This window comes from Lemur catta, chromosome 9 (assembly GCF_020740605.2).
Source record: "Lemur catta isolate mLemCat1 chromosome 9, mLemCat1.pri, whole genome shotgun sequence".
NCBI lineage: Eukaryota > Metazoa > Chordata > Mammalia > Primates > Lemuridae > Lemur > Lemur catta.
Genome location: NC_059136.1, coordinates 24,657,315 through 24,683,578, shown reverse-complemented (window position 1 = coordinate 24,683,578; position 26,264 = coordinate 24,657,315). Strand labels below are relative to the sequence as shown.

Here is a 26,264-nt window from a genome sequence, read left to right as displayed (position 1 = left end):
TTGCAGTGCCTCGGGCAGGACAGGTGAGCCCCCCGAATCTCCATCTCTCCACCTCTAAGTGGCAGTAATCCCTCCTCCAGGACTCTCCTGGGGGTCAGCAGGAACGTGCGTCCAGGCTTTTGTCAGGGCCATGGTGTGTGGCCCATGCCCTTCACGTGGTGGCCGGCACCACCACCCTCATGAATTCCAGAGACCGTGGGAGGTGGAATGCTCAGGTCACGCTCACCCACCCCTAGACCCAAGACCAGACTGGGACGGCGGGGCTGAGAGAAGACGCCAAGCTTTTTCCAGAAGACAGAAATCAATTGCATACAGAGATATTCCTGGCTTTTCATTTAGAGAGCAATAAAACTCTCTGTGCCTCCCTTTCACCTTCCTTCTTGGCAGCAAACACCAGAGAACCTTGGGCTCTGGCCCTGGGAGCCCAGCCGGGCAGAAGCCTGGCAGTGTGTTAAGCTTCTTAATGAAACCAATCCATATCTGTTTGCAGTAGGCAGGGGCTCAGCCAGCTGCATTCTGCTGTGTCTTCCAGGCACTGGAGGCTGCAGCTGGCTTCCCCAGTGCCCTGTTGGGCCACCTTCCTGGCACAGAGGCCCTCCCCTTGGCCCCACCTCGCCCTGTTGCCTCCTGCTGCAGCCTGAAGAAGCCATCAAATCTAGCCCAGAGGAAGGAGCCCTGACCACCCAAGCCCACATGGCCACCCACTCTGGACCCTTCAAGCCCACAAACAGACCAAGACACCCCCTGAGTTTCCAGAAGGCTCTGATTCTTTAAGAACCTCCTCTCTGTGCAGCAGGTTGGGGGCTGCACACTGCACCCTCCTGTTTCCTCTCTGGATGTCCTCCCTCGAGCCGCCCTCCTCTGCCCTTCCGGTAGAACAGGGTCCTTTCCCCACTTTCTGGTGTTGAAAGAAGTGTTGAGGGACACAGAAAAAGTATCAGAGGGACCTGGATGCAACCTCAGGCTCTGCCACTTGTCAGCTGCATGATTTGGGGCAAGTCCCAGTCCCTCTCGAGTTTCAGTCTCATGTCCATAAAATGGGTACAATACAAGCTACTTCCAAGGGTGGCTGTTGGGATGAGAATGGGATGGGGCTGGGAGCCCCTGCAGCAGTTGCTTCCTGCTCTAGCAGCTCCGGGTACTGAAGCTCTTCACCCCACACCCTCCATCGCCCTGCACTGCCCCAGGCCAGGCCCCTCCAGCAGGTCCAGGACACTCTATCTGAGCCCAGCCCTGTGCTGGCTGCCAGGATGACGCAAAGAGACAGGCTCGTGCCACTCTTGAGGAGCTTGAGGCCAGATGGAGGAAGCAGAGCCCTAACGCATCACTTAGTACAGTGAGTAGAAATAAGGGAGCTCTTGCTCTTAGGGACAAAGGCCTCTAGTGCTTGGAGGGTAATGAGACAGGTTGGGACACTGTCCTCACCCCTGGGAACCTTTCAATAAGACGTAAGTATTTCAAAGACAGAAATATCTTCTTTTTCTCCATTCTCCTAGTGCTTTGTACAGTGACTAGTATAGAGGACTCACTAACAGTACCATGTCACCATCACTGCCATCATCATCACCATCATCACCACCATCACCACCACCATCACCACCACTATCCCACCGTCATCACCATCACTGCCATCATGATCACTGTCACTGCCATCACCATCTTCATCACCAATATCACCAACATCAATGATCACCATCACCACCACCATCACCAACATCACCAACACCATCACCATCATCACCATCACTACCATCACCAATATCACCAACACCACCACCATCACCACCATCACCAACACCAACATCACCATCACCACCACCAACATCATCACCACCATCACCACCACCATCACCACCACCATCACCACCATCACCATCACCAACATCACCATCACCACCACCAACATCATCACCACCATCACCAACATCACCACCACCATCACCACCATCACCATCACCACCATCACCACCACCACCACCACCATCACCACCACCACCATCACCAACACCACCACCATCACCAACATCACCATCACCATTGTTACCACCATCATCACCACTAACACCATAACCACCATCTTAACCATCAACAGGTCAACACTATCACCACTGCGACCACCACAGTCACCACCACCAGCAGGAGAAGTCACTGCTAAGTGCTTCACATGCAGCCCTGGAGCATTACTGGGATATTTTATAGAAGAGAAAAATGAGAGGAAGAGGCATTGTGGGCAAACAACTAGTCACTGGAAGAGCTGGGATTAGAACCTGTTTCTGTCTGACTCCAGGGACAGTGCTCAGTTTTTAAATAAACAGCAGCAGTCACTACTACTAGGCACAATTTCTGAGGGGACTCTTCCTTGTGGATGGTGACAAGGTGCTGGGGCTACCTCTGTGGTCCTGGAGAACACGGTTGCTCTGGGCCACAGGTCTTGGAGGGGAAACAGACTCATCTGCGTGCAATTTGCATACTGCTGCTGAAAAGGAGCCACCATTCCCCACCACTTCAAAGCTGCTTTATTGCTGCCTTGAAAGGGACCTTCCTACGCACACGTACCCATCCCCCAATCACCCTAGACACAGACACCCTGACACAGGGCAGTGTCCTCTCTCTTAAGGAGGCAAGTCTCCACTCCTGGCTCAGCCCCCACTTTAGGCGTGACCTTGGACTGGGACCTCCTCTCTCTGAGTGCAGCCTACCTAACTGGAGTTCCTAGGCCAGCCCAGCTGAGCGTGCAAAGACAGAGGGACAGGGTGGACAGGAGGAGGTCCCTGTAGGTCTGATGCGGAGGCCTCCTCAGAAGGGCAGGAGCTCGCAACAAGCCTAAGGCATCCTGGACAGCTGGCTTCGGAGAGCCAGACCACATGGGCTGGCCCAGATGCCAGCACCTGCTCCTGGAACCACCTGGAAGCTGCCCTGCCTAATCTGGGGGCCTCAGGGAGTTTCCTCCCTCCTCTGAGCCACATTCTTCCTGAAGGCCCCCAGCCCCACTGCTTCCATCCACTTTCTCTTTGCGCCCTTGCTCAGGAGAACTGGACAGCTCTCTGCTGGTGCAGGGAAGGGGTCAAGCTGGCAGGCCAGCATGGAGCAGTTTGGGAGGGTGCCTGGAGGCCGGCTGGCCTCCCTCGGTGAGGACTCCAGGGCCCTAGGGAGCAGGGTCTTGGGCCCCTCTGAAGATCCTGACCCTGCAGAGGGCTGGCCTGAGCAGCTCCCCAGGACAGCTCAGGGCCCGAGACCCAGCCCTGGGGTTGCTGCTCTTCCTCTACCCACTGCACAGCCGTCCACCCCTCCCAGCCCCTCAGCTGCTTCCCGAAGATCCAGCCTGGCTGGAACACAACCCCTCCACCTTGTGCTCCCAAGCACTGCACCACAGGTAAGCGCAAGGGCTCAAATGTACATGCACACACAACGCCCATGTTCACGCACATGCATGCACACATAAACACACACACATGCAACATGCCCACATGCACAGGCACACACAAATACACATATGGATACACACGTGTATGAACAGATGCACACATGCACACCTGTGAATGCATACATGCACACAGGGACACACACACGAGTGCACGCCAGGCCTGTCTCCCCAGGCAGTGAGTGGGTGCTCAGTGAGTGCTTCTTGTATCTCGGACAAGTCTCTTGTTGCTTCTGGCCTCAGCTTTCTCGCCTGTGAAGTGGGCTGCCGTGAGGACACCACAGGCTTCGTTGCCGCCTGCGGCACTGACATCCCCTCCAGGCCTCGGCTGCCCACCCTTGTGACTGGCAGCGCTGCCATCTTTCAGGGAGATGGTCTGATCCTACTGGTCTCTCCAAGTCACTTCCTAGTCCCCTCCTTCAGGAGGCCTTTCCGCACCAATCCAGGACAAGGGACTTGCCTCCATGCTGACCTGGCCCACAGCGCTAGCACGTATTTAGCCACTCTCTGTGGCAGTGTCTACTGTGCCTCAAGGACAGCCCTGGCCCTGGCCTATCAAACAGGAATGTCACGGCCAGCTACCCAAGCCAGCCCCTCTCGTGGCCTGGCTGCCACGCCCCACCTGGCCCTCCCAGGCACAGCAGGAAGGACACGGGTGAGCGGTCAGCAGACAGGGCTCCATGCCCAGCTCTGAGGGGCCGACCCGCCTCTCTCTGAGAAGTCTCTCCGTGGGTCAAGAAAGGGCAGTGGGAGCTCTGCCCGGGAAGGATGGATAATCCCAACACCCATCCACACTTCCCTTCCCACAGCCATGGGGCCCAGTGAGCTGCAGAATTCACGGCTTTCTGCCACTCACCTCCGAGACCCCGGAGCACCCAGCTCAGAGCCCAGAAGAGCCTCAGATGCAGAACGGGGCGCCAGGACCAGGAGGGCACGGCAGGGCGTGGTGCAAGCCCATGCCCTGTTCCCAGCCATCACCTGGGTGCCCTACAGCCGAGCTCAAGCAAGGCGGCCATCTGCCCAGAGCCACACTGAAGCTGGGGCCATGACAGAGCTCACCTTGAACCCAGGCCTGTCTGAGTCACCGAGGACACTTTGAGGTGAGGGAGATGACAGAGCTCGGGGTGCAGGGCCCTGGCGGAAACACTGTCTGAAGCTGGGGCCTGGGGGCACAGGAGAGGCCGAGCCGCACTGTGCAGCGGCCAGCTGCTGCTTACCCAAGCCGGCGCAGACTGACTTAAGTCTCGGCCTAGGGTCATTTTCCTGCTCGCATTCTCCCAGGGAAGGGTCAGTGGGCACGGCCGAGGCCTCCGTGGCCCAGAAAGGGCACAGCTTCTGGGGCCCTGGGCCTAAGAGGGCCAAGTTCAGCCTGGGTCGCCCTCCCTGCCCACGTTCCCACAAGCTGTCCTTTGCAGCGCCTGGGAACACAATTCACATTTACATTTCTCAGCAGACTCGGGGAGAGAATCTATAATAATCTGATCACGAAAATGAGATTCTCCAGTGTTCTCTGTACCCAGAGACAACGCGCACAGCTCAGGCCTCGGCAAAATCCAATTGCCGTTTATTTAACCTGCTCGGCCTCCAAATTAAAAGGCAGCCTCCTCCGGCCACACACGCTCGCCTCCCCCACACTCGGGTTCTCCCGTGGCTGTGGCCCCTTCCCCCGCGTCCTGCCTGAGTCCTCGTCCCGCAGGCCACCCTGCCTGGGATGCAGCCACTCCTGGCTCTGAGGATTAAAATAGCGGGTTGCTAAGAATGCAATTAAGGGATTCTGGAAGGAGACTTAGTCCCACGCCTTCCCCTGGGGGCACCTAGTGGATGAGTCACAGCAACCCCTGAAGGTTGCTGAGGTAGAAAACTTGGCCTTCAGGAACATGAAGAGAGTGGCTCCAAGCTTGGCACACCCTGGCCCGGCCCACTCACCATCTGTACTCCCCACCCGCTCTGCTTGGGCCTGGCTTCCATGCACAGGCCCCCTCCCCATGCCTCCCTCCCACCCTCACAGTTCAGCTCAAGTGCCTCTTCCTCCAGGAAGCCTCCCTTGATTCCCCACAGCTGATGGATAACTCCCTGCTCGGGTCTCCCCAGCTCTGGACCCATAGCCTGGCACGTGGCAGGCACCCAACAAGAATATGTGACATTTTAACCTGGTCCAAACTTCTAATTTTCCAAAGAAGAAAATGGAAAAAGTCAAGTCATGATCTCAGGACAACTAGCTCATAGCCGGAGAGCAACAAAAGCTCCACAGTGTAGAGAGAGAGTGAGAGAAGGGAGGAGAGGAGGAGGAGGGAGGGAGAGAAAAGTGGGCAGGAAAACTAAGGGACAGAGGAGCAAGCTGGGGCAGCTAGAGATGGGGCCGGTGACCCACCCTCAAGGGCACTTAGCCCTCACTGGCCCAGGTGCCCCCTGTCTTCCCTTGGGCACACACGGGCCAGGGTCCACGGCTGGGAGGCAGTTGGGTTCTTGGCTCATCCTGCCCTTTGCTGGATGTGGAGTAGCTCAGAGGCCCAAGCTCCTCAGCCACCAGCTGTCCCTAAGCCCTAGCCCTGTCGGACACCTTCTTCCTTCTGCAGCCCCGTCTCACCCAGCCAGCCAGCTGAGTCCCTGCAAAGCCGGACCCTGGCCCCACTGTGCCTGGGCAGAAGCACAAGGGCAGCCTTCTGTGTCAGAGGGCCCTGCCCCCCGGAGCGAAGCAGGAAGGGGAGGTCAGAGCAGATCTTCTGAAGGGACCCAGCAGGACAGGACGCAGACAGCCCTGCGGGGAGTGGAGAGTGGCAGGGAGGGAAAGGAAGGCTGACGCTGCTCGCACTAACCACTGTCAGGATGGGGCACGCCTGCTGTCCAGAGTTATTTGAAGATGGTAGCAGTTCCCAGCACACAGGGCACCGTGACCTGCATTGATCAGCTGAAGAGCCTAGGTTGTACCTGCCAGAGTGAACGGGCAGCGGTGCCGGTCATCTTCCCTTGTCCTGGCGACAGCCCCGAGGTTGGGGTGCGGAGGGGGTCATGGTCATTCCCCTTCAAAGATGGTGTTTTCCCAGCCTTCCTGCTAAACCAGGAGCTCCGCAGAGGCAGGGCACAGGGCACAGAGCGGGTCCCACTCTGCCCTTGCCCAGCACAGAGCTTCCTCAGACGCCATCTGAGAGCCTGTCTGTCCTCCACAGCTCCCTGCAGAGCACGGGTCACAAGGGCCAGATTCGAGCAAGTCCAACGTGGGCAGCGGGGCTGGTGACTGGGAGACTCCTGCTGGCTACAGCTGCGGCTGGCCCTGGCAGGCACCCAACAAAAGTACATGACATTTTAACTGGGTTAAACAAATCTGCACAGGGCTGGCATCTCCCAGACAGCTGGTCCTTCCCCCAAAGGGGGCCAGGGCCAGCCTGCCCCAGGCCCCACCAGCTCTTGCCTGTCAGTCCATCTCACAAGGACACAAAGCCGGTCCAGTGGCCGAGCCGCTCACCGCCTCGGGGCCCTCCACTGCCTGCAAGACAAGGGCTCAGGCCTCCGGTTGGCCGTTCAAGTCCCATTCAGACTCACCATGTCTCCATATTAGGAGCACGTTCTCCACCTTAATTCTTCTTGTTTCAGAGTGCCGGGGTTGTTTTGGGGCCTTCATTCTCTAAAAAATAAATTTTATAATCAGTTTGCCAAACTCCTTGAAAAATGCTATGAGAATCTGGATTGGAATTTCCTGGGACCTATACACAGATTCTGGGAGAACTGACATCTTTATAATACTGACTCTTCCCATTCATGAACATAGTATATGTGTGTGTGTGTGTGTGTGTGTGTGTGTGTGTGTGTGTGTGTGTTTATGTATCTGTGTCAGTCTTTTTAAATGTCTTTTAATAAAGTTTCATAATTTTCTCCATGTTTTCCTCATACTTTGTTATATTATGTATTATATTTTTGTTGCTATTATAAATGGCATATTTTAAAATACAGCTTACCTACTGACTATGTACAGAAATGCATTTGAGTCTAACATTTTGATTTTAGACCAAGTCACCTTACCAAACTCTCTTATAAGTTCTACTAATTTGTCCAAGAGTTCTTTTTATGAATAAAGACAGTGTATATTTTTTCTTTTCCAATCTCTATACATTATTTCATCTTATTTCTTACTGAGCTAGCTAGTACTCTCAACTTACTCCCTTTTTAAAGGAGTGTTCTTAATTCATATTTACTGTTGGGATTTTGGTAGTAATCTTTATCAGTTAAGGAAATTCTTGTCTTCTTATTTTGCCAAGTTTTTTTAAATATTAATGGCTATCCAACAGTATCAAATATTTCCTCAGGACTTATTGAAATGATCATCATATACTTTTTATTTATTTTGTTAACATTGAATTATATTTATAGACTTTGTATTGATTAAATGAATAAGTGGATGAGTAACCAATGTTAAATCGCCTTGGTGTAAATCCATTTCTAGAATCAATCCAGCTTGGGCAGGAGGCCCTGTCTTTTTAAACACTTCCAGATGCAGGTTGCCAATGTTTTATTTAGGGTCACAACACTTACATTCATGAGGTAGACTGGCCTATAATTTCCTCGTTTCCACGTTGTCTCTGGGTTTGACCTCATCCTATGCATTAGGAATTTCCCCCTTTTCTGTTTTCTAGAAAAATCGCATAAGATTGGATCTCTTCCTTGAAAGTTGGGTGGAATACACTTAAAAAACCGTCTGGGTTTAGTGTTTCCATTGTGACAAGAGTTTTTCCTGCTGATTGAGTTTTTGCAATGGTTGTAGAACGACTGAGGCTATCTATTTACTCTTGAGTCAATGTTGGCAAATTGTACTTTTCTAGGAATCTGTCCATTTTTTTCCTCAATTTCCAAATTTGTTGGCATAAGATTATTCCTAGAATTCTCTATTTTGGAATTTCTGCTCCTTTTCTCCTGGATCAGTCTTACTGGTGGCTTGTCTGTTTTAATGCTCTTTCTAAGGAACTAGATTTTGGCTCTGCAGAGCCTATTATAACTTTAAAATTCTGCTCTTGTCTTTACAATCTTCCTCCTTCTAAGGTTTATCTTTGGGTTTATTCTGTGTTTCTTTTTTAAAAAATGTCTTTTTACTGTCTTAGTATTTTAATTTTCAACTTCTGTCTTCTGTAGTATAAGCACTGAAGACTATTAATTTCAAGTATCCTACAAATTTTAATAGGCAATATTTTCATTATTATCCAGTTATGTCTTTGTACATAGCCATTACTATACCTATCCGTTAATGATTTCATCTTTGACCTCTGAGTTATTCAGAACTATTTTCAAATTTCCAAATATTCGATGACTTTTATTCTTTGCTGCTGCTATGATTGCATTTTTCTAACTGCATTTTCTAATAATTGCAGTGTTCTATGTATTACTAATCCTTCGAAATTTTTGACACTTGCTTTATGACCTAGTCTGTGGTGAACATGTGTACATGTCCCATGTACGTGAGAAAATGTGTTCCCTATGTATTCGGTACAGGGCTCAGTCGGCGTCCACTCAGTTACGCACTGTTGTTAAAATCTGCTGGGTCTTAACCAACTTCTTGCCTGGGTTCCCCAACAATCATTGAAAAAGATATGTTGAACCTTCTACTATCATGATGGATTTATCAATTTCTACCTGTATTTCCATTCATTTTTGCTTTATTTACGTTATTAAGTGCATGCAACTTTAGGATTTTTCATCCTCCCGATGAGCTGAACCTGTTATGGAGTGACTCTCTTTATCCTTAACATGTAAGTCCACTGTGTCTAAAATTAACATTGCCACCCAAGCTTTCTTTGCATAGTGTTTGACGTGCACATCTTTGTACCTTTACTTCCAATGTACATGTCCTTATGTTTTAGTGTATTTCTTGTAAACAGTAAATGCATTATTTTTCCCCTCTAATCTGACAATTCTTGACTTTTAATGAGCTCTTTTAATCTATCTGTTTTTATTTTGTTTACTGGACAGTTCCAAAAGCTTGCTTTGTGTTTTGTATTTGTCTATATTTTTCTTCTATATTATTTGTTTCTCCTTTTGTTTTTGTTGCCTTTAATTTTTTTTTTACCTTTGGTTCTTTCCTTTTTTATTCAATAAAGTTTTTGTTGGTTTAATTATATTCTTACTCCATTTTCACTGGTTTGGATGTTATATACCTTAATACTATTCTTTAAGAGATTACCTTCACCTTAAGTTTTATTGTATTCATTGTCTACTCATTTGTCATAGTTCTGTGACATTTTATCACTTATGTAGATGTGTGTAACCACCACCATGATCAAAATACAAAACTGTTCCATCACTGTGGGAACTCCTCCTTTACAGCTGCAGCCCAGCCCACCCACTCCTCTAACCCCTGACAAACACCACTGGCCCCTTCTCCGTCTCTGTCATTTTGTCACTCTGAGAATGTTATAAATGGAATCACACAGGATGACCTTTTGAGACTTGCTTTCTCACTAAGCACAATTCCCTTAAGAATCATCCAAGTTATTGGCATTTTTAAGTTGTTTCCTTTTTATTCTGAGCAGTGTGCCATTGTATGGATGCACCGCAGTTTAACCATTCACCTCCTGAAGGACATCTGGGCTGTTTCCAATTTAGGGCCCTTACAAATAAAGATGCTATGAACATTTGTGTGCAAGTTTTTATGTAAACATGAGTTTTATTTCTCTAGGACAAATGCCCAGGAATACAACTATCAGGGTCGTAAAGTAAGTGTTATGTTCAACTTAAGAAACTATCAAACTGTTTTCCAGAGTGGCTGTAACACTTTACCTTCCCATCAGCCATGTATGGGTGCTCCCCTTCTCCACATCTTGTGTCTCTTATTTTAGTCATTTTAGTAGGTGTGCTGTGGTATCTCATTACAGTTTTAATTTGCATTGTCGTTAATGGCCACTGATGTTAAGAGTCTTTGATGTGCTTGTTTGCTACCGGTATATCTTCTTTGGCAAAGTGTGTGATCAAGTCTTTCTGCCCATTTTCTAATTGAATTGTTTTCTGACTGTTGAATTTAGAGAGCTCTTTATATTATATATTCTGGATACAAGTCCTTTGTCAGATATGTGATTTGTGAATATTTTCTACTCATCACTGGCTTCTCTTTTCATCTTCTTAACAGGATCTTTTACAGAGAAGTTTTCAATTTTGATGGAGAAACCCTTGAGTTTTTTACCATGTACAGTTATTAATAGAGGCTAAAATTAGTCAATGTTTAACTTCTCTGCAAATAATACAAGAAACTCAGAATCCTTAACAATTCTTCCCAACAGATTACCATTGTCCAGTTGTTGTTCTATCCTTTCTAAAAATTTAATCCCACACATTAGACATTCTAGTCATTGTAGACTTTTTCTTATATTAATGGGCCCTTGATTTTACTTACATATTTATACATTTCTAGGTTCATTATTCTTGCATTACAGATCTTCCTTCTGAGGTTATATTCCTCCACCTTGAAGTCCATCTTTTAGAAATCCCTTTAGTGAAAGTCTATTAGTGGTAAACCCTTGTAGTTTTCATTGGTATGGTATATCTGTATTTTTCTTTTGTTCTCGAAAGATAGTCTTGCTGGTTGTAGAATTCTAAGTTGACAGTGACTTTCTTTCTCTCAATGCTCTGTAGGTATTCCTGTTTTCTGGTTTCTATTGTTGATGTAAAGTGAGCCATCTGCAAAACTATCATTCTTTTCCTTTCTTTCTAGCTGTGTATAAGGCCTTCCCTTTCTCTGTGGTGTTCCGCAGTCTCCCCATGATGTGTCTAGGAATGTATTTCTTTTCAATTCACGCTACATGGCACACACGTGCTTCCTGTATCCATGGGATCACAGATGGCATCAGAAATGACCTTTTCATGCACTGCCTTTCCTTCATCCAGTTGATTCTCTTCTTCTGGGACTCCACGTAGACATGTGTTGAATTTCTGGTTCTATTCCCTAAATCTCTCAATTTCTGTCTACTTCTATTTTCTTACCTCTCTGTGCAATATTGTGCAAAATTTCCTTAGAAATCTTCCAGTTTGCTATTTTTCACTTTACCTATGTCTAATATGTCGCTTAATCTATCCATCAAATTCTTCATTTCTGTAAGCCATATTTGACCTTTCTCAGATCTACCTGATCACTTGATAATCCTGTGATTTCATCTTATTTATAAGAATATTTCATAGAAATTATATTATGTGATTAATTCCAATAGCTGAAGTCCTTTGCTATCGTTGGTTCTTTCTCCTGATTTTTGCTCAATGGCATGCTCCATTACAGACCGTGATTTCTGACATGATTATTCTTGTTCTGTGCTTTTCCCAGAGGCCTGACCAGATCTTTTCCCCAGAAAGGACCTCCTGCTGGGGTCCAAGATCCACTGGCAGACCTGACGCTGCCTTCCATGTTAGGACAAACCTGCTTTTCACTGGCTTCCCACTCTAGCATGTTTGGGAAAGGGGGACGAAGTGAGGGGCAAGACCTTGGCTACCTTGCCTATTTCTTCAAACCCATCAAAATGTTTAAAATCATGTATTTCCATACTAAACTGTTTTATAGTAGCAGAGCCCTTCAAATTGTGTCTACCATCCACCAGGAGCAGATCTGCCCAGCTTTCCTTGTTTCCAGAGACCCTCAAGGGCAAGAGAACTGGTTTTGCTCATTTTGAGTCAGAGGGACAAGGCAACATGACAGACACCCTCACTCACCTGGTAAGGCAGCACGACATAGGGAAAGGGCATAAACTTAGAATCCGAAAACCTGGTTTCATGCCTGCCTCTAGCAATCTCCATGACCCTGGACGTGACTCCTGCCACTCCACCACCCTGGGCTCTTCGTCCTACTATCTGTAAAATGGGGGACTTGGTGAGGTGACCTGAGCTCTCCAGCTCTTATGGAAATCATCCCAGCTACTCCCCTAGCCTGTCTTTTCTGAAACACACCATAGAAGGCCCTGCAATCAAGCGCCACCATGGAATGCCATAGAAGCGTCTCCTGCGTGGTCACTGATGCCTTCTGTATGCCCCAGGTCAGGGCCCTCTCTTGTCTTTGCCCCACTGGGCATTTCTGAGGTGCATGATGCTGCCGGCTCCCTGAACCTTCCCCAGCTTCCGTCACTGCAGCTGACATGTCACTTCCCCTCCCCCTCAGACAGTTCCTTCTCTCTCCTTTGCTGATCTGTCCTGTGCTCCTAGATGGGAGCTCCTCAGGGCCTTGTCCCAGGTCCCCCTTTCCTTCTCAGGCCACATGGTCCTTAGAAGGGTTCTGCCACTGCCAGAGCTTCAACAAGCCCCCTGTGCTAGGACAGACCTAATTACCAGTGTGACAGATGTTCACCTCAGCCTCCCCATCGGGGGGCCTGCAGGTACCTCACACCAGGACATTAACACTGATTCTGCCACCCTTAGTGACTTCCGCTCTCCACCATCCTCCTGATCACTTGTGTTCAAAATTTGGGCTGCCTGGGGGACAGAGTGCAAGAAGTGAAGGCTCTGATGGTAGGTGAGCAGTACTGGTCTGAACCCACCTGGAATCCCACTGGGGCAGTTAAACGACTTCAGGTCTTCTTAGCCGCCCCCATCTCACAGGCTCACCAAGAACTTCCCTTCTTCAAAGCTCTGTTCCTGATTGGCTCTTGTTGAAATCAGGACCACAGTCCCCTTCCTAATGGATCTCAGGCCACCTCCTACCTCCTATTCAAGAGAAAGAGCTTCCAGTCCCAGGTCTGAGGAGGGAGAACCCCAGTTCATTCATACATGCACCATCCATACATGCCTCTGCCCTCTCTGTGTGCTGCCTGCCACTCCATGTGCCTCCCAGGATGATGGAGGCCCACTGACAGCCACCCACGGTCCTGGTCATGCTCCTGCCTGGACCCTCAGCATCTGACCATCACAAGGCAATGACCTAAAGGGCAGAGGGTATGCATACACTCTGGAGGCAGACAGACCAGCACTCGCCGACTCTGCCCTCAAACTCCGAGTCCCTGCTCCTCAGCCACAGGCAGAAGAGGAGTCGGTTTTCCCCATCTTGGTCCTTGACATTCTCTCTGCCTGGAATACTTTCGGCTCCTCCTTCCCCTTCCCTGACTGCTCTGCTGGCCTCACTGGTTCCTGCCAAGTCACCTTTAATGCCTCTGCTATAATGTCTCATTGTCAAGGAGGCCTCCCCAACTCTCTAGACCATGCAGGTCCCAGCTCTGCCAACTCCCCAGTTCGGCAGGTTGCAGGACCCCTACCCCAGCATCCACTCCACTTCCCTTTTAGTAACAAACTATCCTTTTGGGGCTAAAACTACAAAGATATTTCCCAGCTTCTATTGCAAGTAAATGTGAGCATTTGACTGACTCGCAGCCAATTGGCTGAGATGCCAGCAGAGATGTCTTTCAAGGAAATGGTGTGCCCTTCCTCAGTGCCTCTCTCCATCCTGCTACCTGGAACATGAGTGTGATGGTGGAAGTCCTGCATCCACCTTGGACCATGAGAACCATGACAGAGAAGGCGGCTGAAAGACATTCTACCTCTGAGGACTGTGGATCCACTTTGCAAGCTCCGGATTATCGATGTCCAGATTTCCTTTATGTAAGAGCCACAATGTCTTCTCTAAAACACACTATTCCGAGTTTTCTATCAAATCAAACCTAGTTTTAGGTGACACAGAGTAACTTTTGTCAAATATGCATTGACTGACTTATGTGGTATACATTTTCTGCAGTGCACTAGGAGCTCTGGGAGGAGAGGCCGCTTGTCTGCCTTGGTTGCTTCTGTATCCTCAGCACTTAGTAAGGGCCCAGGACAAACGATAGTCCTGACAGACACCATGGGGCTGACTGGGGTCAGCGCTTGGGGTCAGGGCTCCATGTACCACTAGGATCAGGGCTAAGTCTGTGACCAGAATGTGTAACTACAGTGAGAACAAGATGTGGAACCAGGATCAGGGGTGAGGGTCAGAGCTCAGTACACAACTGCAGTCAGGACACAGCATGGGAAGAGGATCAGGGTGCAGTGTGTGACTGGGTCAGAGCTCAGTAGGCAACTGCAGTCAGGACACAGCATGGGAAGAGGATCAGGACTCAGTGCATGCCCAGGATCGGGGCTCATTCTGGGACTAGAGTAGGGATTGCATCCTTGGTAAGACTGCAACACAAGAAAGAAAATGTTCATTGCCATAAGGAAGGCAAATGCCAACCACGATGAGTATTTTTAGTGGACAAGAGCCAAGAATCAAGATTTACAAAGGCTTCTTGGAAGTGGTGGCACTGAGATGAACCCAGCTTTTGAGGGTAGAAGACTGGCTTTCCTGGGGAGGGAACCATCTAAGTAGAGGCCTCCCATGCAGAACTAATGGCGTCATTCGCACCCACAGAGGGAGAAGGGCCTGGAAGGCGGCCAGCCCACGCTGCAGAAGATGGCTGCATGTGTGGCTGCTGAGTTTGGGTCTTTCAGATAACAATTACTGGTACACCGCTGATCTTCAGTAAAACCCAACAAGGAAAAGGCCCCTCTCGTGTGTCCTAGGCACACTGCAGTCTTGGCTCTCGCTGTGCTGGGTCTTCCCCTGCTCGGGCCAGGCATCGGCATCTTGCCTCTAGGAAAAGCTTTATCCACAGGTTAGGCGAGGGCAGGCAGGGGAGAAGGAGGGAGGCTGAGGACAAGCCACGGCCCCCAGTGGCTGGGCTGCTCCCACCTCCCTCTCCTGCTGGCACCTGATGGCCGCCCAACCTGTGTGGCTGCAGACTGTGCCCACCAAACGGGGACAGGAGATGGTGTTGCTCCCACCGAGGGATCTCACAGAGTCAGAGGAGGTAATGGCTGAAGGCTCTGAAAAGAGGGAAGTCACAGAACTCCCTGCAGGAGGCTGAAAGCAAAGGCACAGCCCACCAGAGTAAAGAAGCAGGTTCCAGCTCATTTACTTGTCATCGTCACTGCAGCATTACTGCCTTTTTGGTTATTTTATGCTCATGTAAGAAAAATACTTTTTGCAAACAAAAAAATCCAAGGTACAAAATGGCATCCCACTCCCATACAGTACCAAGTAATATATGCATGTGTATATATTTATAAATTTATAATAATATAGCTATAAAACTGGAGAGAAATGACTGCAGGCCCATGGGACTGGCTCCCTTGGGTCAGAATCAAGGAGAACTGCAGGAGCCCAGCTCCTCCGAGTCCATACATCATGAAAGGAGAGACACTTCAGGAGTCACTCAAAGTCACACTCTTGGACCTTCTTGGCGCCTGGCCAAGCCACCATCTCCAGGGCCCCAATGCCCAGGTACACCACCCCACCTCCCGGTGACCTCTGCCTGCCTGCAGGCTGCTGTGCTGAGAAGTCCACAGCCTCGCGCCCCGGCTGGTGGGAGCCTGGGGATGGTGGTGCAGAGGCCGGGCTCCTCCCTTCTCCTGCCGCTTTCTCCAATGGCTTCATCCCTGAGTAGACCTCCTCCGCCTGGGCTCTGGCAGGCTGGCTCTCTGAGGCCGTCCCTACAAGTCTGCACACCCCACAGACAAAGCCAGGGCCGGGAGGGCCGCAGAGGCAGATGTCCATATCTTCTTAACCCTCCGGCCTTCTGGATCCGAGTTGTCCTGGCTCCCTGGAGACCTAGTTACTGCCACCTCTCCCTGGCCTGGCCATCTCCGCAGGGGAAGGACTGGGGGCCTGCCCCTGCCCTCCTGTCCGCCACCACCCTATGGACCAGCCTTACATCTCCTCCTCCACCTTCAGGATCAGCCCTGAGAAGACCTCGAGCCCTGGGTGGGCGCCCTGTGGGCTGTCCTGAGAGCCTCCGGTGGGCCCATGGGCCACTCCGCCAGGAGGGCCACCGTCTGGGATGGAGGGCGAGGCTCCCTGGGTGAGGTGTGTCTCCACCAGCCTCTCAAGGGTCCGGTTGAGGGCCTCGACGCCATCAGCCAGCCGCTGGCTCTGCTCTGCCAGCCGCTGCAGCAGCAGGTTCTGCTGGGCCATCAGTGTGCTCTGCTGCTGGGCCCAGGAGGAGAGCAGGGCACCCTGCCGCCGGTGGGAGTCCAGCAGCCGCTGCTCGAATGCAGACGCTTCAGAGGCCACTGCCGGGGTCTTCCCAGATGGCAGGGGAGGTGCAGACACTGGCACCGAGGAGGGCGGGGAGGGCCGGAAGGCCCCCATGAATGCAGCTGCGGGTGGGGCCGTGGCTGGAGAAGCCGGTGGGGAGGGTGAGGAGGTGGGCGCGTGGAAGACTCCTCGGAAGTCCAGTGGGTCGGCTTCAGGTGGGCTGGGCCCATCCACGGTCCGCAGGGGCAGCCACAGGCAACTGGGGGCCTCATCCTCCTCGTCGGCTAACAGAGGGAGACAGGGAAACGTCAGCCTCAGCTGGCCAGGAACGGGCACAGTGGAGGGGTGGGGTGGGGTGGGGTGGGGAGGGTGCCTGTTGGAGGCCTCTGAACGCTGAGGGCAGCCTAGGTCTCACAGCAGCCCCTGTGGTGGGGCAGCATCCAGAAACTAATGAGAGAAGAGGAATCTAAGACTCGGAGAAGCACATGGATTCATTCCTGCACATGCCAGGCCGCCATCGAGTCACTGAGCCTCCTCCCACCCGCCAGCTGTCACTGACATATCTGCTGTCCTGCCCACCCATGTGGATACATTCCCCCCTCACTACTCACCCTCCGCCCAGCGTCTGCGCATCACTCGTCTAGCCACCCCCTTCCCTCCATCCGCGTGTGCACCCTTCCGTCCATCCATCCTCTCCCATCCGTCTGACTGTGCATCCACCCGTCTACCCAAGTCGATGTCCCCAGGAGGACGAGAGGGCCGAACATCCCTAGAGCAGTGGAACGAGCCCTGTGCATGGGATCCTGCAGGCCTGGCTCCCAAACCAGCTTGCTTGGGCTCCATAGCTGCATGGCTCTAAGAAAAACCCTTCTCTCCTGTGGGCCTCAAGTTCCTCGTCTGAAAATACAAAGCTTTAAGATCTGTAAGTTTGGGATCTCTGACCCTTCCAGTTCTCCAGGTGTGGAGAGCAGGTCAGCAAATGTCCCTCCCCAGCCTGCTGTGTAGGCACAGGACGTCGTGTGGTGGCGGCCTTCTCCCGCCTAAGTCCCTCCCACCTACAGCCTGGGCAGCTCCTGGTTTGTCACAGAAATGGGGTGACAGCAGCCTTTTCCCCAGAATGAGGCCACATGCTCACTCGGAATGGGCTGGGCACATCCATGCCACGGGGGGACTGGCCCAGTCGCCTCTGCCGCTGCCGCCGCCCTCTCCTCCTCCTCCTCCTCCTCCTCCTCCTCCTCACAGGCATGTCTTCCTCCTGCTGTCCCAGGCATCTGCTGCTCCTTCTGACCAGCGGTCCCCGGGTGCTCAGGGGAGAGGTGGTCTCGCCGGCTTGCTGCTTTCCTCTGAGGACGAGCCTGCCGTGGGGTGGGCCCCGGAGCTTCCAGCCACGGCACCTCGCTTGCCAGCTGCAGCCTCCACCCTCTGCTCCTGGGATGCCCCTGGGGTCTGGCTGCCCTCAGTGGCAGGGAGGTGGCAGGACAGGGGCTGGAGTAGGAAGGCCCTGAGCTGGCGCCAGGACACCCAGCCCTGCCCCTGCCCGCCCTGCAGATGACCTTAGCACAGCCTCTCCTGGGTCTCCTCTCCCTGACTGAGGAGCTGATTCTTGGTCACCCTGAACTGAGTCCCGTGGACATTGGCAGAGAAAAGGGACAGTGGGCAGCAGGCCCAGCCTCTGTTCTCATGCCCCCAGCCCCTTCATCATGCCCTCTTGCCACGCCAGGGTGGGGGCCGCCTGATGGCACTGCTTTCTCCCACCCCAATCTCCACCTGCCCAGGCCCCCGCCGTGTGGCTCAGACCACAGCCCCCCTTCTCTCTTGTGCCCTCTGAGGCAACCAAGGAGCCTATCCAAGCACAACTTTGCTTTCCCAAAGCCCCCAGGGCGGTGGGAACACGGTGGCCACCTCTCCCTCATCACAGCCCCCACTCGCCATTCACGCTCCCCACGGCATCCAGAGCTGGGCTGCTCCACTGGGCACACGCTGCACTGTCCCTACCAGGACAGCTCCTGCTTGCCCTGCATGAGCCTGTGCTCTTCCAGGAAGCCCTCCAAGGCCAGCTGGCCTGGGGCCTCTCTGAGTTCCCACGGTGACCCCTGCCCCCCTTGCCTGCCTGGGCTGGATGTCCACCCTGCCTGGCCCCAGGACACATGTTCTTTGAGGGACAGGCTCTGTGTGGTCACCTCTGCACATCAGGGCAGAGCAAGGGGGCACAGGCAGTACCTGAGACAGTGGGGAACAGTGCCTGCCGGGCCCTCCCCTGGCTGGACCAGGGTCCTGAGCCAGCCTGGGCCCAGCCAGGCCCCTCGGAGGGCCGAGGGTCAGCACAAAGGCCCAGTGGGCAGGCCTCGAGGCTGCTGCAAGGCCCACTTACAGCTATTTCATTAAGGCCTCACTCCCTTTATGAGGGTGTCTGCTCTCACCCGCTCCGAGCCCCTAGCCTGCGCCCGGATCGATGCTGAGCCGCACGCCGCACCCAGTCGGGGCAGGTGGTGCAGGAAGGCCTGAGGCGCCCTTTCTCCGGCTGTGCTCTCGAGGAAGGTGGAAGAGACCGGCAGGCCGAGCTGCCCCTCTGAAGGGAGGGAGGGCCACAGAGCTCCCCGCAGGTGCAGCTCAGCCCATGTGGCTGCAGGGCACTGCCATCTCCTGAGGGATCCACCTACGGGGGACCCGCCAGGGCCAGGCCCCGGGGTGCACCATACCCACTGCCCGCCAGCCTCGCTGGGCCAGCTGGGGAAGGCCCTGGCGACCCGCTTCAGAGGCCTGGCGTGGGACTCCAGAGCGAGGCAGCGGGGGTCCGACAAGAGAGGAGGTGGTGCTGATCACCCAGGCCGCGCAGACCACCACTGCAGCCCCCTCCCCGGCCCTTCCTGTGCCCCAAGGCTTGAGACAGCACCTGGTTCAGAGGATACCCTGTGGGCGTGCCCCTCCTGAGCACGGAGCAGGGCCTGGGCCCCCAGATGCGCAGACGGAGGGACGGAGGACAGGCCAGCAGGGCGCTCTCGCCCTCACACTGACTTACTTGGTGCCGGCTGGCTCTGGCCAGGCGCTCGCTGGCCGCCTCCGCATGCGAGGACGCAGCCTCAATGACAACTTCAATACTGTCTGCAAATCAAGACACAGAAGGCAATTTCAGAGTAGGGACCCAGCCATCCTTGCCCTGAGGGCACCTCCGGCCCCAGGAGGCCCCAGCCTAGTAGGGCAGTGGAGAGCGGATGGCATGGGCTTTGCTTCTGCTCATCTGGGGGCCCTGAGGTCCCTCCCACATGGGCTTCCTGGGAGGCCCGGGCAAGGAGGCCCACCCTCCAGAGGAGCAGAGGCTGCAGGGACAGGTGTTGGGTTGCCAGGTGTCACCTGAGGGAGCCGGCGTGGGCTGTGGCCCACCAGTGACATCAGCAGAGGCCTGGAGGTCCTCCTGGGGGAAGGGGACTTCTCAGCACCCCACTGGGTGGGGCGGGACGAGCACACTCAGGAAGAGTGGAAGCTGCAGTGGGGAGGCCAGAGGCAGAGTCAGTCTACTGTCACCACGGCTGTGCCCTCGGGCGGCCCCTCTGGCGTGACCCTCCCAAAGGGGTAGAGCTCGTGTCTTAGCACACCTGGCAGAGTTGCCATGAGGACTGCCAGAGACCAGGCCTGTGAACACAGAGCTCCGGGTGTCCACACACACTGGCCCTCGGCATGTGGACACTGACCAGCCAATCCAGACCACGGTGCGGCGCTGTCAGGGGACCAGTGACGTTGGGCAAAGAAGTCATACCAGCAAGGCACATGTGACCACCAGACAAGGCCCAGGGGCAGGTCCTGGGCACCTGAGAGCAGCCCCAGGAAACCGAAAGATTCCACACAACCATGCCAGCGGCAGAAAGGCAGCAACACAAACCGAACCTGCCCAGCTCTGCGAGGAGTGCGTGGCTGGCCGAGGGGGCACACAGGCAGTGGGCAGCCGAGACCTGGGCATCTGGTGCAGCAGGAGCTGGGCCTGAATCTGGGGGAGGGGCCTGGCGAGTCTCCACACCTGGCGTCCTCTTCTCTCCAAGGGGAGCCCGTGCAGCACCCAAACACCAAGGAGCACCTGCCTGCAGCCCGGTCCCCAGAGACCCTGCTACTCCCACTGGCTGGCGGGGTCAGAGGCAGACATGAGGCATGCCTCCCAAATCAGCCTTTTGGGTAAGAACCTGGGAGGCAGAAACACTCAAATTCAAATCGTGCATCTGTAGTGCACACCTGGGCAAGACCCTGAGCTGACCTGAGCTTCATTCAGGGGGTCGAGGCCTGGGACAGAGAAGGCCGCCACAACCACAGGCACTGCTGCTGGGCACAGCGTCCTCTCCGGCTCTGCAGGATTTGCTCTGAAGGACCAGGGTCCTCAGGAAGAGAGGGCTGATCCCACCCTCCCTGTAGGGACCCCCCACTCTGATCAGGGAAAGGTGGCCCCGTCTCTGTGAGCCCCAGCAGAGCCACAGGCCCTGCCTCCGAGAAGTCCCCCAGCCAGGCCTCACAGGGACCCTTTAATCCATGGTTCACCAGCTTAGGACCTCGGGGGAACACCCGCACTTGCAGACACACCCTGCCACCCCATCTGGGAGCTCCTGGCCCCTCCAGAGGGAATCCAATGGCAGGAGAGGGGGCAGTGGGCCATGGCCCCAGCTGTTCCGGAGCCCAGCACCCCTTCTCTGGAGCCTGTGGCGGGCTGCAGCCAGCCCCCAGGGAACACAGCGCTCTGCGTGCATCACATCGAGTGCCACTCCCCTGAGCCAGTGGAGGACTGGAGGAGAAGGAAGGATTGGCAGGAGACAGGATTTTCCCTCCAAGACCAGCCTTGCCAGGGAGGAGGTGCCCACCCGGGCCTGGCCCTGCCACAGGCACTGCCCTGCTCATGTGCACAGAAGCCACCTTGCACCTGCAGACCCCAGTGGCAGCAACCTGGCCCTGCTCCTGTCACAGAGAGGGGGGACGCAGTGCTGAAGGCATGCCACCGTGGTCTAGGCACAGCAGTCTGGGCTGACACAGGAGGGCCTGGAAAGGCCACACTCCCCAGCTGGGTCCCTTCTCTACCCTGTGACCACACACAGCCTAAGCTAAGGTCTGGACCCTGCTGCCCTTGGACTTGGATAAAGCCTGATCCTGCTCTACACGGAGTCCTGACCCTAGGGACACTCTGAGCCCTGACTCCAACCGTAACCACACCGCCTGGGGGTACATACAACTCCTGCAGTCAAGGTCCCTCAGAACAGAGACTACAGCTCCTGGTGCCCTGGGGGCTTCATGCACAAGCCACAGGCCACGTGCGGTCCTAGGAGTGTTTCTAGCCAGCATGGCACTCCCCAAAGTCAGATGCAATCCTACCCTGGGGGCATCGTACAACCAGACACCTGGCTCTGCGCCAGCAGCCTCTCCCTTAGCCCCGGGGGCTGCCAGGTAGCATGTAGTGTCCTGTCGCACAGCAGTGCTCAGAGATGGGCGGGAGAGGCCCTCTGTGGGGTCAACCCTGCAGAGCCACAAGCCCCTGAGCACCCTCCAACCCCTGACACAGGGGGCTGCTTGGTGGGAGCCGCCTCAGAGGGCTCCTGGCTCCAGGAGTCAATGGGACGCCCAAACGCTGGGCCAGGCCTCAGGGGCCAGAGAGAATCCCCTTGGCACCGTCCCCTCCCGAGACACACAAAGGGCAGGAGATATGCCTCAAGGGAAAGTGTGCCCACTTAGCGGTCTCAGGGCACAAGGACCCCCGTGGGAGACCCCCATGTACTCTGTCAAGTCGCTGTCCCCAACCCCCCCCCCCCCGCTGTGATATGCTCCTGCAGGCCTGGCTCTACCCAAGCCACAGGCCAGCACTGACCCAAAGCGGGGAGCTCAGCCAGCTCTGGGGCACCAGGGCCTCCAGCGGTGATGTCCCCTACCCCATCATCAGGCACCTCCCTGCTCCTGGCCTCAGCTCCTATAGGGGAAGTCTGCCCCCATCCAAATCACTCTCTCACTTAGTCATTCAACAAACTTCAGCTACTGTCAGGAGTGAGCCAGGCCACTCCCATGATGAGCTGATGGGCACCAAGGGACCAGGCAGTTGGGCTCCCTGATGGAGGTGAGCCCAGGGCCATGGTCTACCAGGAGCCTGAGAAGGTGGGGCTGGGCCTTAGCCCAGGGCAGAGAACCACAGGGGTGAGCACATCTGAGTTCCTGCTGGCCCTCCAGGCTGGGGTCTTGCAGAAAAGGCCTGAGCACACAGGCCACACCAGCACCACCCACTGCCAGCCCCACTTAGCCCCACACGGCGTGTCCACCCTTGCCCTAAAGCACCCGAAACCGGATCCGCTGCTGCCCACAGAACCATGAGCTGTGGGACCCGCCCTGTAGGAGAGAGCGTGTGGCCCCCCCAGACGTGACAGGCAGGACCCGCAGGTCCCCCTCAAGCCTCACCCCATGGAAAGGCCATTGCCCAGGCCACGGGCTCGGCGGTGGGGGCTCCTAGATCCACACGGCTCCCCCACACGGCTCCCACCCAGCCCAAGCTCGCTCTGTGCAGGTGTCCTGGTCGCAAGCACCACTGCAGGGCAGGATGCCATAGGGCTTCAAGTCCTATTGTGGCTGCCCCTCAGCGGTGTTCGACGATTGTCCCCATGAGGCTGGATCCTGCTGTTCACACCGTGGCTCTCAGGAGGAAGGTGGTCCCGTTCCCGGGACTTCGTTCTCAAAGTCCTTCCGGCAGCTCCCCAGGAAGGGTAAAGTCCAGTGGGGCTCAGCTTCAAGGAGGAGGAGGAGGAGGAGGAGGAGGAGGAGGAGGAGGAGGAGCTCCTGACCGCAGCGTGAGGAGGAGAGGAGAGACGGCAGCAGGCAGTGCAGGGTCAGAGCCAGCATTGCCCTGGGAGCCAGAGGCAGCTGTGGGCTGTAGAAGGGGTCCCACCAAGTGCAGAAACTTCTGGCAAAGGTGGTTTGGGCTCAGATGGGAGGACAGCGTGTCTGGGAGGCTGAGAGCCGCCAGAGAGCACTAGGTGTGGGGCCCCAGAAGTGAGCTCCAGATGAAGGGCCCGCAGGAGGGTGTGGGCACCCGCCCCCACACATCCAGGAGCAAGGCAGGCAGAAGGGCCGAGCTGGGCCCAGGGTCCTCCCTGGCTCTGCCAAAATTCTACAACATTGATCAACTAATGGGCAGGTCACCTCCTGCTCCCTAGGGCCCGTGGCAAGGGCCAGCCAGCTGGAGCTGGGTCCTGGCTGAGGCTCCTCTCGCCTGCTGGGTGGCCTTGTCTCCGCATGGTGGCTGCACCCCAGGGCTCCAGAAAAGGAAGGAGAGGAGAGGGAAGCCCCTTTCCTCCCAGACGCCCTCTCATCTTCAAACCCCACGGCCAGCCAGGCCCTGCTGCCTGCATGGGGCAGTGGGGTCTTCTCTGCTGGGACCTGCTGGTTCTAAAACCCTGGTGGCCTAATGACAGCTGTGCTCTGCCATGACGAGGGAGGGCTAGGCGTGGATGAGGCCAGCCTGTGGCCCAGGCCAGAGAGGGCCTCCCGCCATACTCCCCCTAGAGACTGCCCCTGGGGGGCAGCCCGTGAGCTGCCACACCCTTTGTCTCTGCACCTCACTCACATGTGGGTCCCAGCGACCACCATGCTACTTCCCCACCGCGGTCCTCATGTCTCTACAGTGAAGTGAAAATAGGGCCCAGCGTCCCACCCAGGTACCTGGGGTGGCCACAGAGGCAGCGGCTCGAGGAGGCACCTACGGTGAAGCCCCTCAGCTGCAAGCCTGGCAACCTGACGGGGCCTGGGCTCGGGCCAGGGTGAACCTGGCTGCCGGTTCTCCTCCCAGCCCCAAGCCTTGGTTTCCCATCCAGAAGAAAAGAGGGGCCAGGAGGGTGAAAGGCCATCTCCATGGGCCTTGGGTCTCCCTGGGAGGGTCCCTCTCGGGGCTGTGCGCGCGGCCTACCAGCTGGCCCTACCAGCCTGGGGGGAGGGTTGTGGGGAGACCACTTACTTGGCAAGGGCTCCATGACCTGAGCCTCGCCCTGGGGAGGCTGGGCGGAGAAGGTCTCTGCCACCATGCGCTCCACGGGCGTGAGCGTGAGGCTGGGGGCTGGGCCGCCCTCAGCCAGCTTCTTTCGCACAGCGCCACGAAGGTCTCGCCACTTATGCTTGAGGTCACCCAGGTCTCGGCGGCAGTAGCCCAGCGTGTTCACGGCCTGCAGGATCCTGCTCCACACGCGGTGCTTCCGGGCGGGCGTGCCCCGCAGCGCCCCGAACAGCAGCGGGTAGTGGCGTGTCACCCTCTGCACCAGCACCTCCGTCTCCTGGGGGCTGAAGTTGGGCTTGCGTGTCTTGGTGCGGGAGTGGGGGCCTGGCCGCAGGGGTGTGGAGCCGGGCCCAGCACACGGCAGCAGGGCCGCCACGGCTGGCTCGGGGCTGGAGCTCCGCCGGCATGCGGCCTTGCTGCTGCCGGACCCTGGAAAGGCACCAGAGGCTGAGCAGTGGGCAGAGGCTGTGGGAAGGAGGTGCCAGCAGGCTGGCTGCCCCGGGTCACTGCAGGCCCCTGTGTCAGTGTGCAACGGGTGGCCCCGCATCAGTGCCTGGCACAGACGGCCTGTACCCACAGTGTCAGGGCCTGGTGTCACAGCCACTCTGAGCCTCCTGCCTGCCCCTCCACCAGGTGCAGTCTCCCCTCCCCCTGAGCTGTGTGGCAGGTCACCTTGGTTTGCCCCTGTCCCCAAAACCACTCCTTCCCTGAACTGCCGGCATGGACAGAGCCATCTGATCGGTCTGTTACTGGGACGGGGCGGCATCTGGGGTGGACAAGCTGTTCCACACGTTTGGCACATCCCCGCCCGCAGCAGCCAGAGGTGGAGACGGCTGCAGCCATCCTGGGAGGCCGACAGCTGGTGAGCGGGCGGGAGGGTGAGGAGACAGGCCAGTCCTGGGAGCGGAAGTGCTGAGGGGGCGACAGAGCAGCCTAGGGAGTGATGTCCAGGCCCAGGGAGCAGGTGGAAGCCCAGACTCTGTGGGGCTGAGGGGTGAGGTGGCCTGATGTGGCCCCAGGGTGCAGCATGGGACAGCGGACGTGGCAGCCTCTGGCCCGGCCTCCCAGCTTGTGCCCCAGTCACATCTCCTGGGGAGCATCACAGCACCCAGGATGAGGACGCTGGCTGCCCAAGGACCTCGGGACACAGCTGTCAGTGGGAGAAGAGGGGAGGAGGTTCTCGCTACAGGCCCCAGATGAGACCACAGCTCTGCCAGAACGGAGGGTCCTGGCAGGCAGCTGACTGCTTTAACCAAGCTCCTCTGGACACTGGGAACCGACCGCTCTAGGCCTTGCTCTTCCCAGCTGATGCGACAAGAGGCCTAGCCAGAGCACCAGGAGCTCCTGCCCCGCCGGCTCAGACACCTGGCTCAGACACCTGGCACGCCTGGGCCAGGGCCCTTGTGAGGGAGGGGAGTGAGGTGAGTGAGCCCCTCAGAAACCACCTGCACACCCCCAAGCCCCAGCACGGGTGCAGACGAGTGCAGCTCAGGGTCCCCACGTGACCACACTGGGCAGAGGACACCAGCATCCCTGGCTCTCCCTGGACTCTGAACAAGCAGAGGAGGCCGGAGCATGTGGGTCAGAACTGACCCGGTCTCTGTTGAGAGCCTGGCCTGGACAGTTGGCTGCAGGACTCAGGTGACAGACTTCAGCCAGCACGAGCCTGGGAGCACCTGGCCAACTCGGCCCTCAAGAGGCAGCATCTTGGCACTCAGTGGCCACCACTCCCTCCAGCATCATCTCCAACTGCTGTGGACCTAACTGGTTAGGCGGGAACTCCAACAGAGACAGGGGGTCTTAGGAGTATCTTCCTCCTCATGTCAGAGTGCAGGTAGCCAGCTCTGGGG

At 55.5% G+C, this 26,264-nt stretch overlaps 1 protein-coding gene across 1 annotated transcript in view; it reads right to left on the bottom strand.

Moving 5' to 3' along the window:
• Window positions 1-16,086: 16,086 nt before the first annotated feature.
• The window catches only part of TSNARE1 (t-SNARE domain containing 1), a 107,140-nt gene continuing 96,962 nt past the window's right edge, over window positions 16,087-26,264 (bottom strand). Inside the window, 2 exon segments of the mRNA XM_045560951.1 lie at window positions 16,087-16,702; window positions 24,379-24,843. Of these exon segments, the coding sequence (XP_045416907.1) occupies window positions 16,092-16,702; window positions 24,379-24,843 (1,076 nt within the window). The 3' untranslated portion in view covers window positions 16,087-16,091.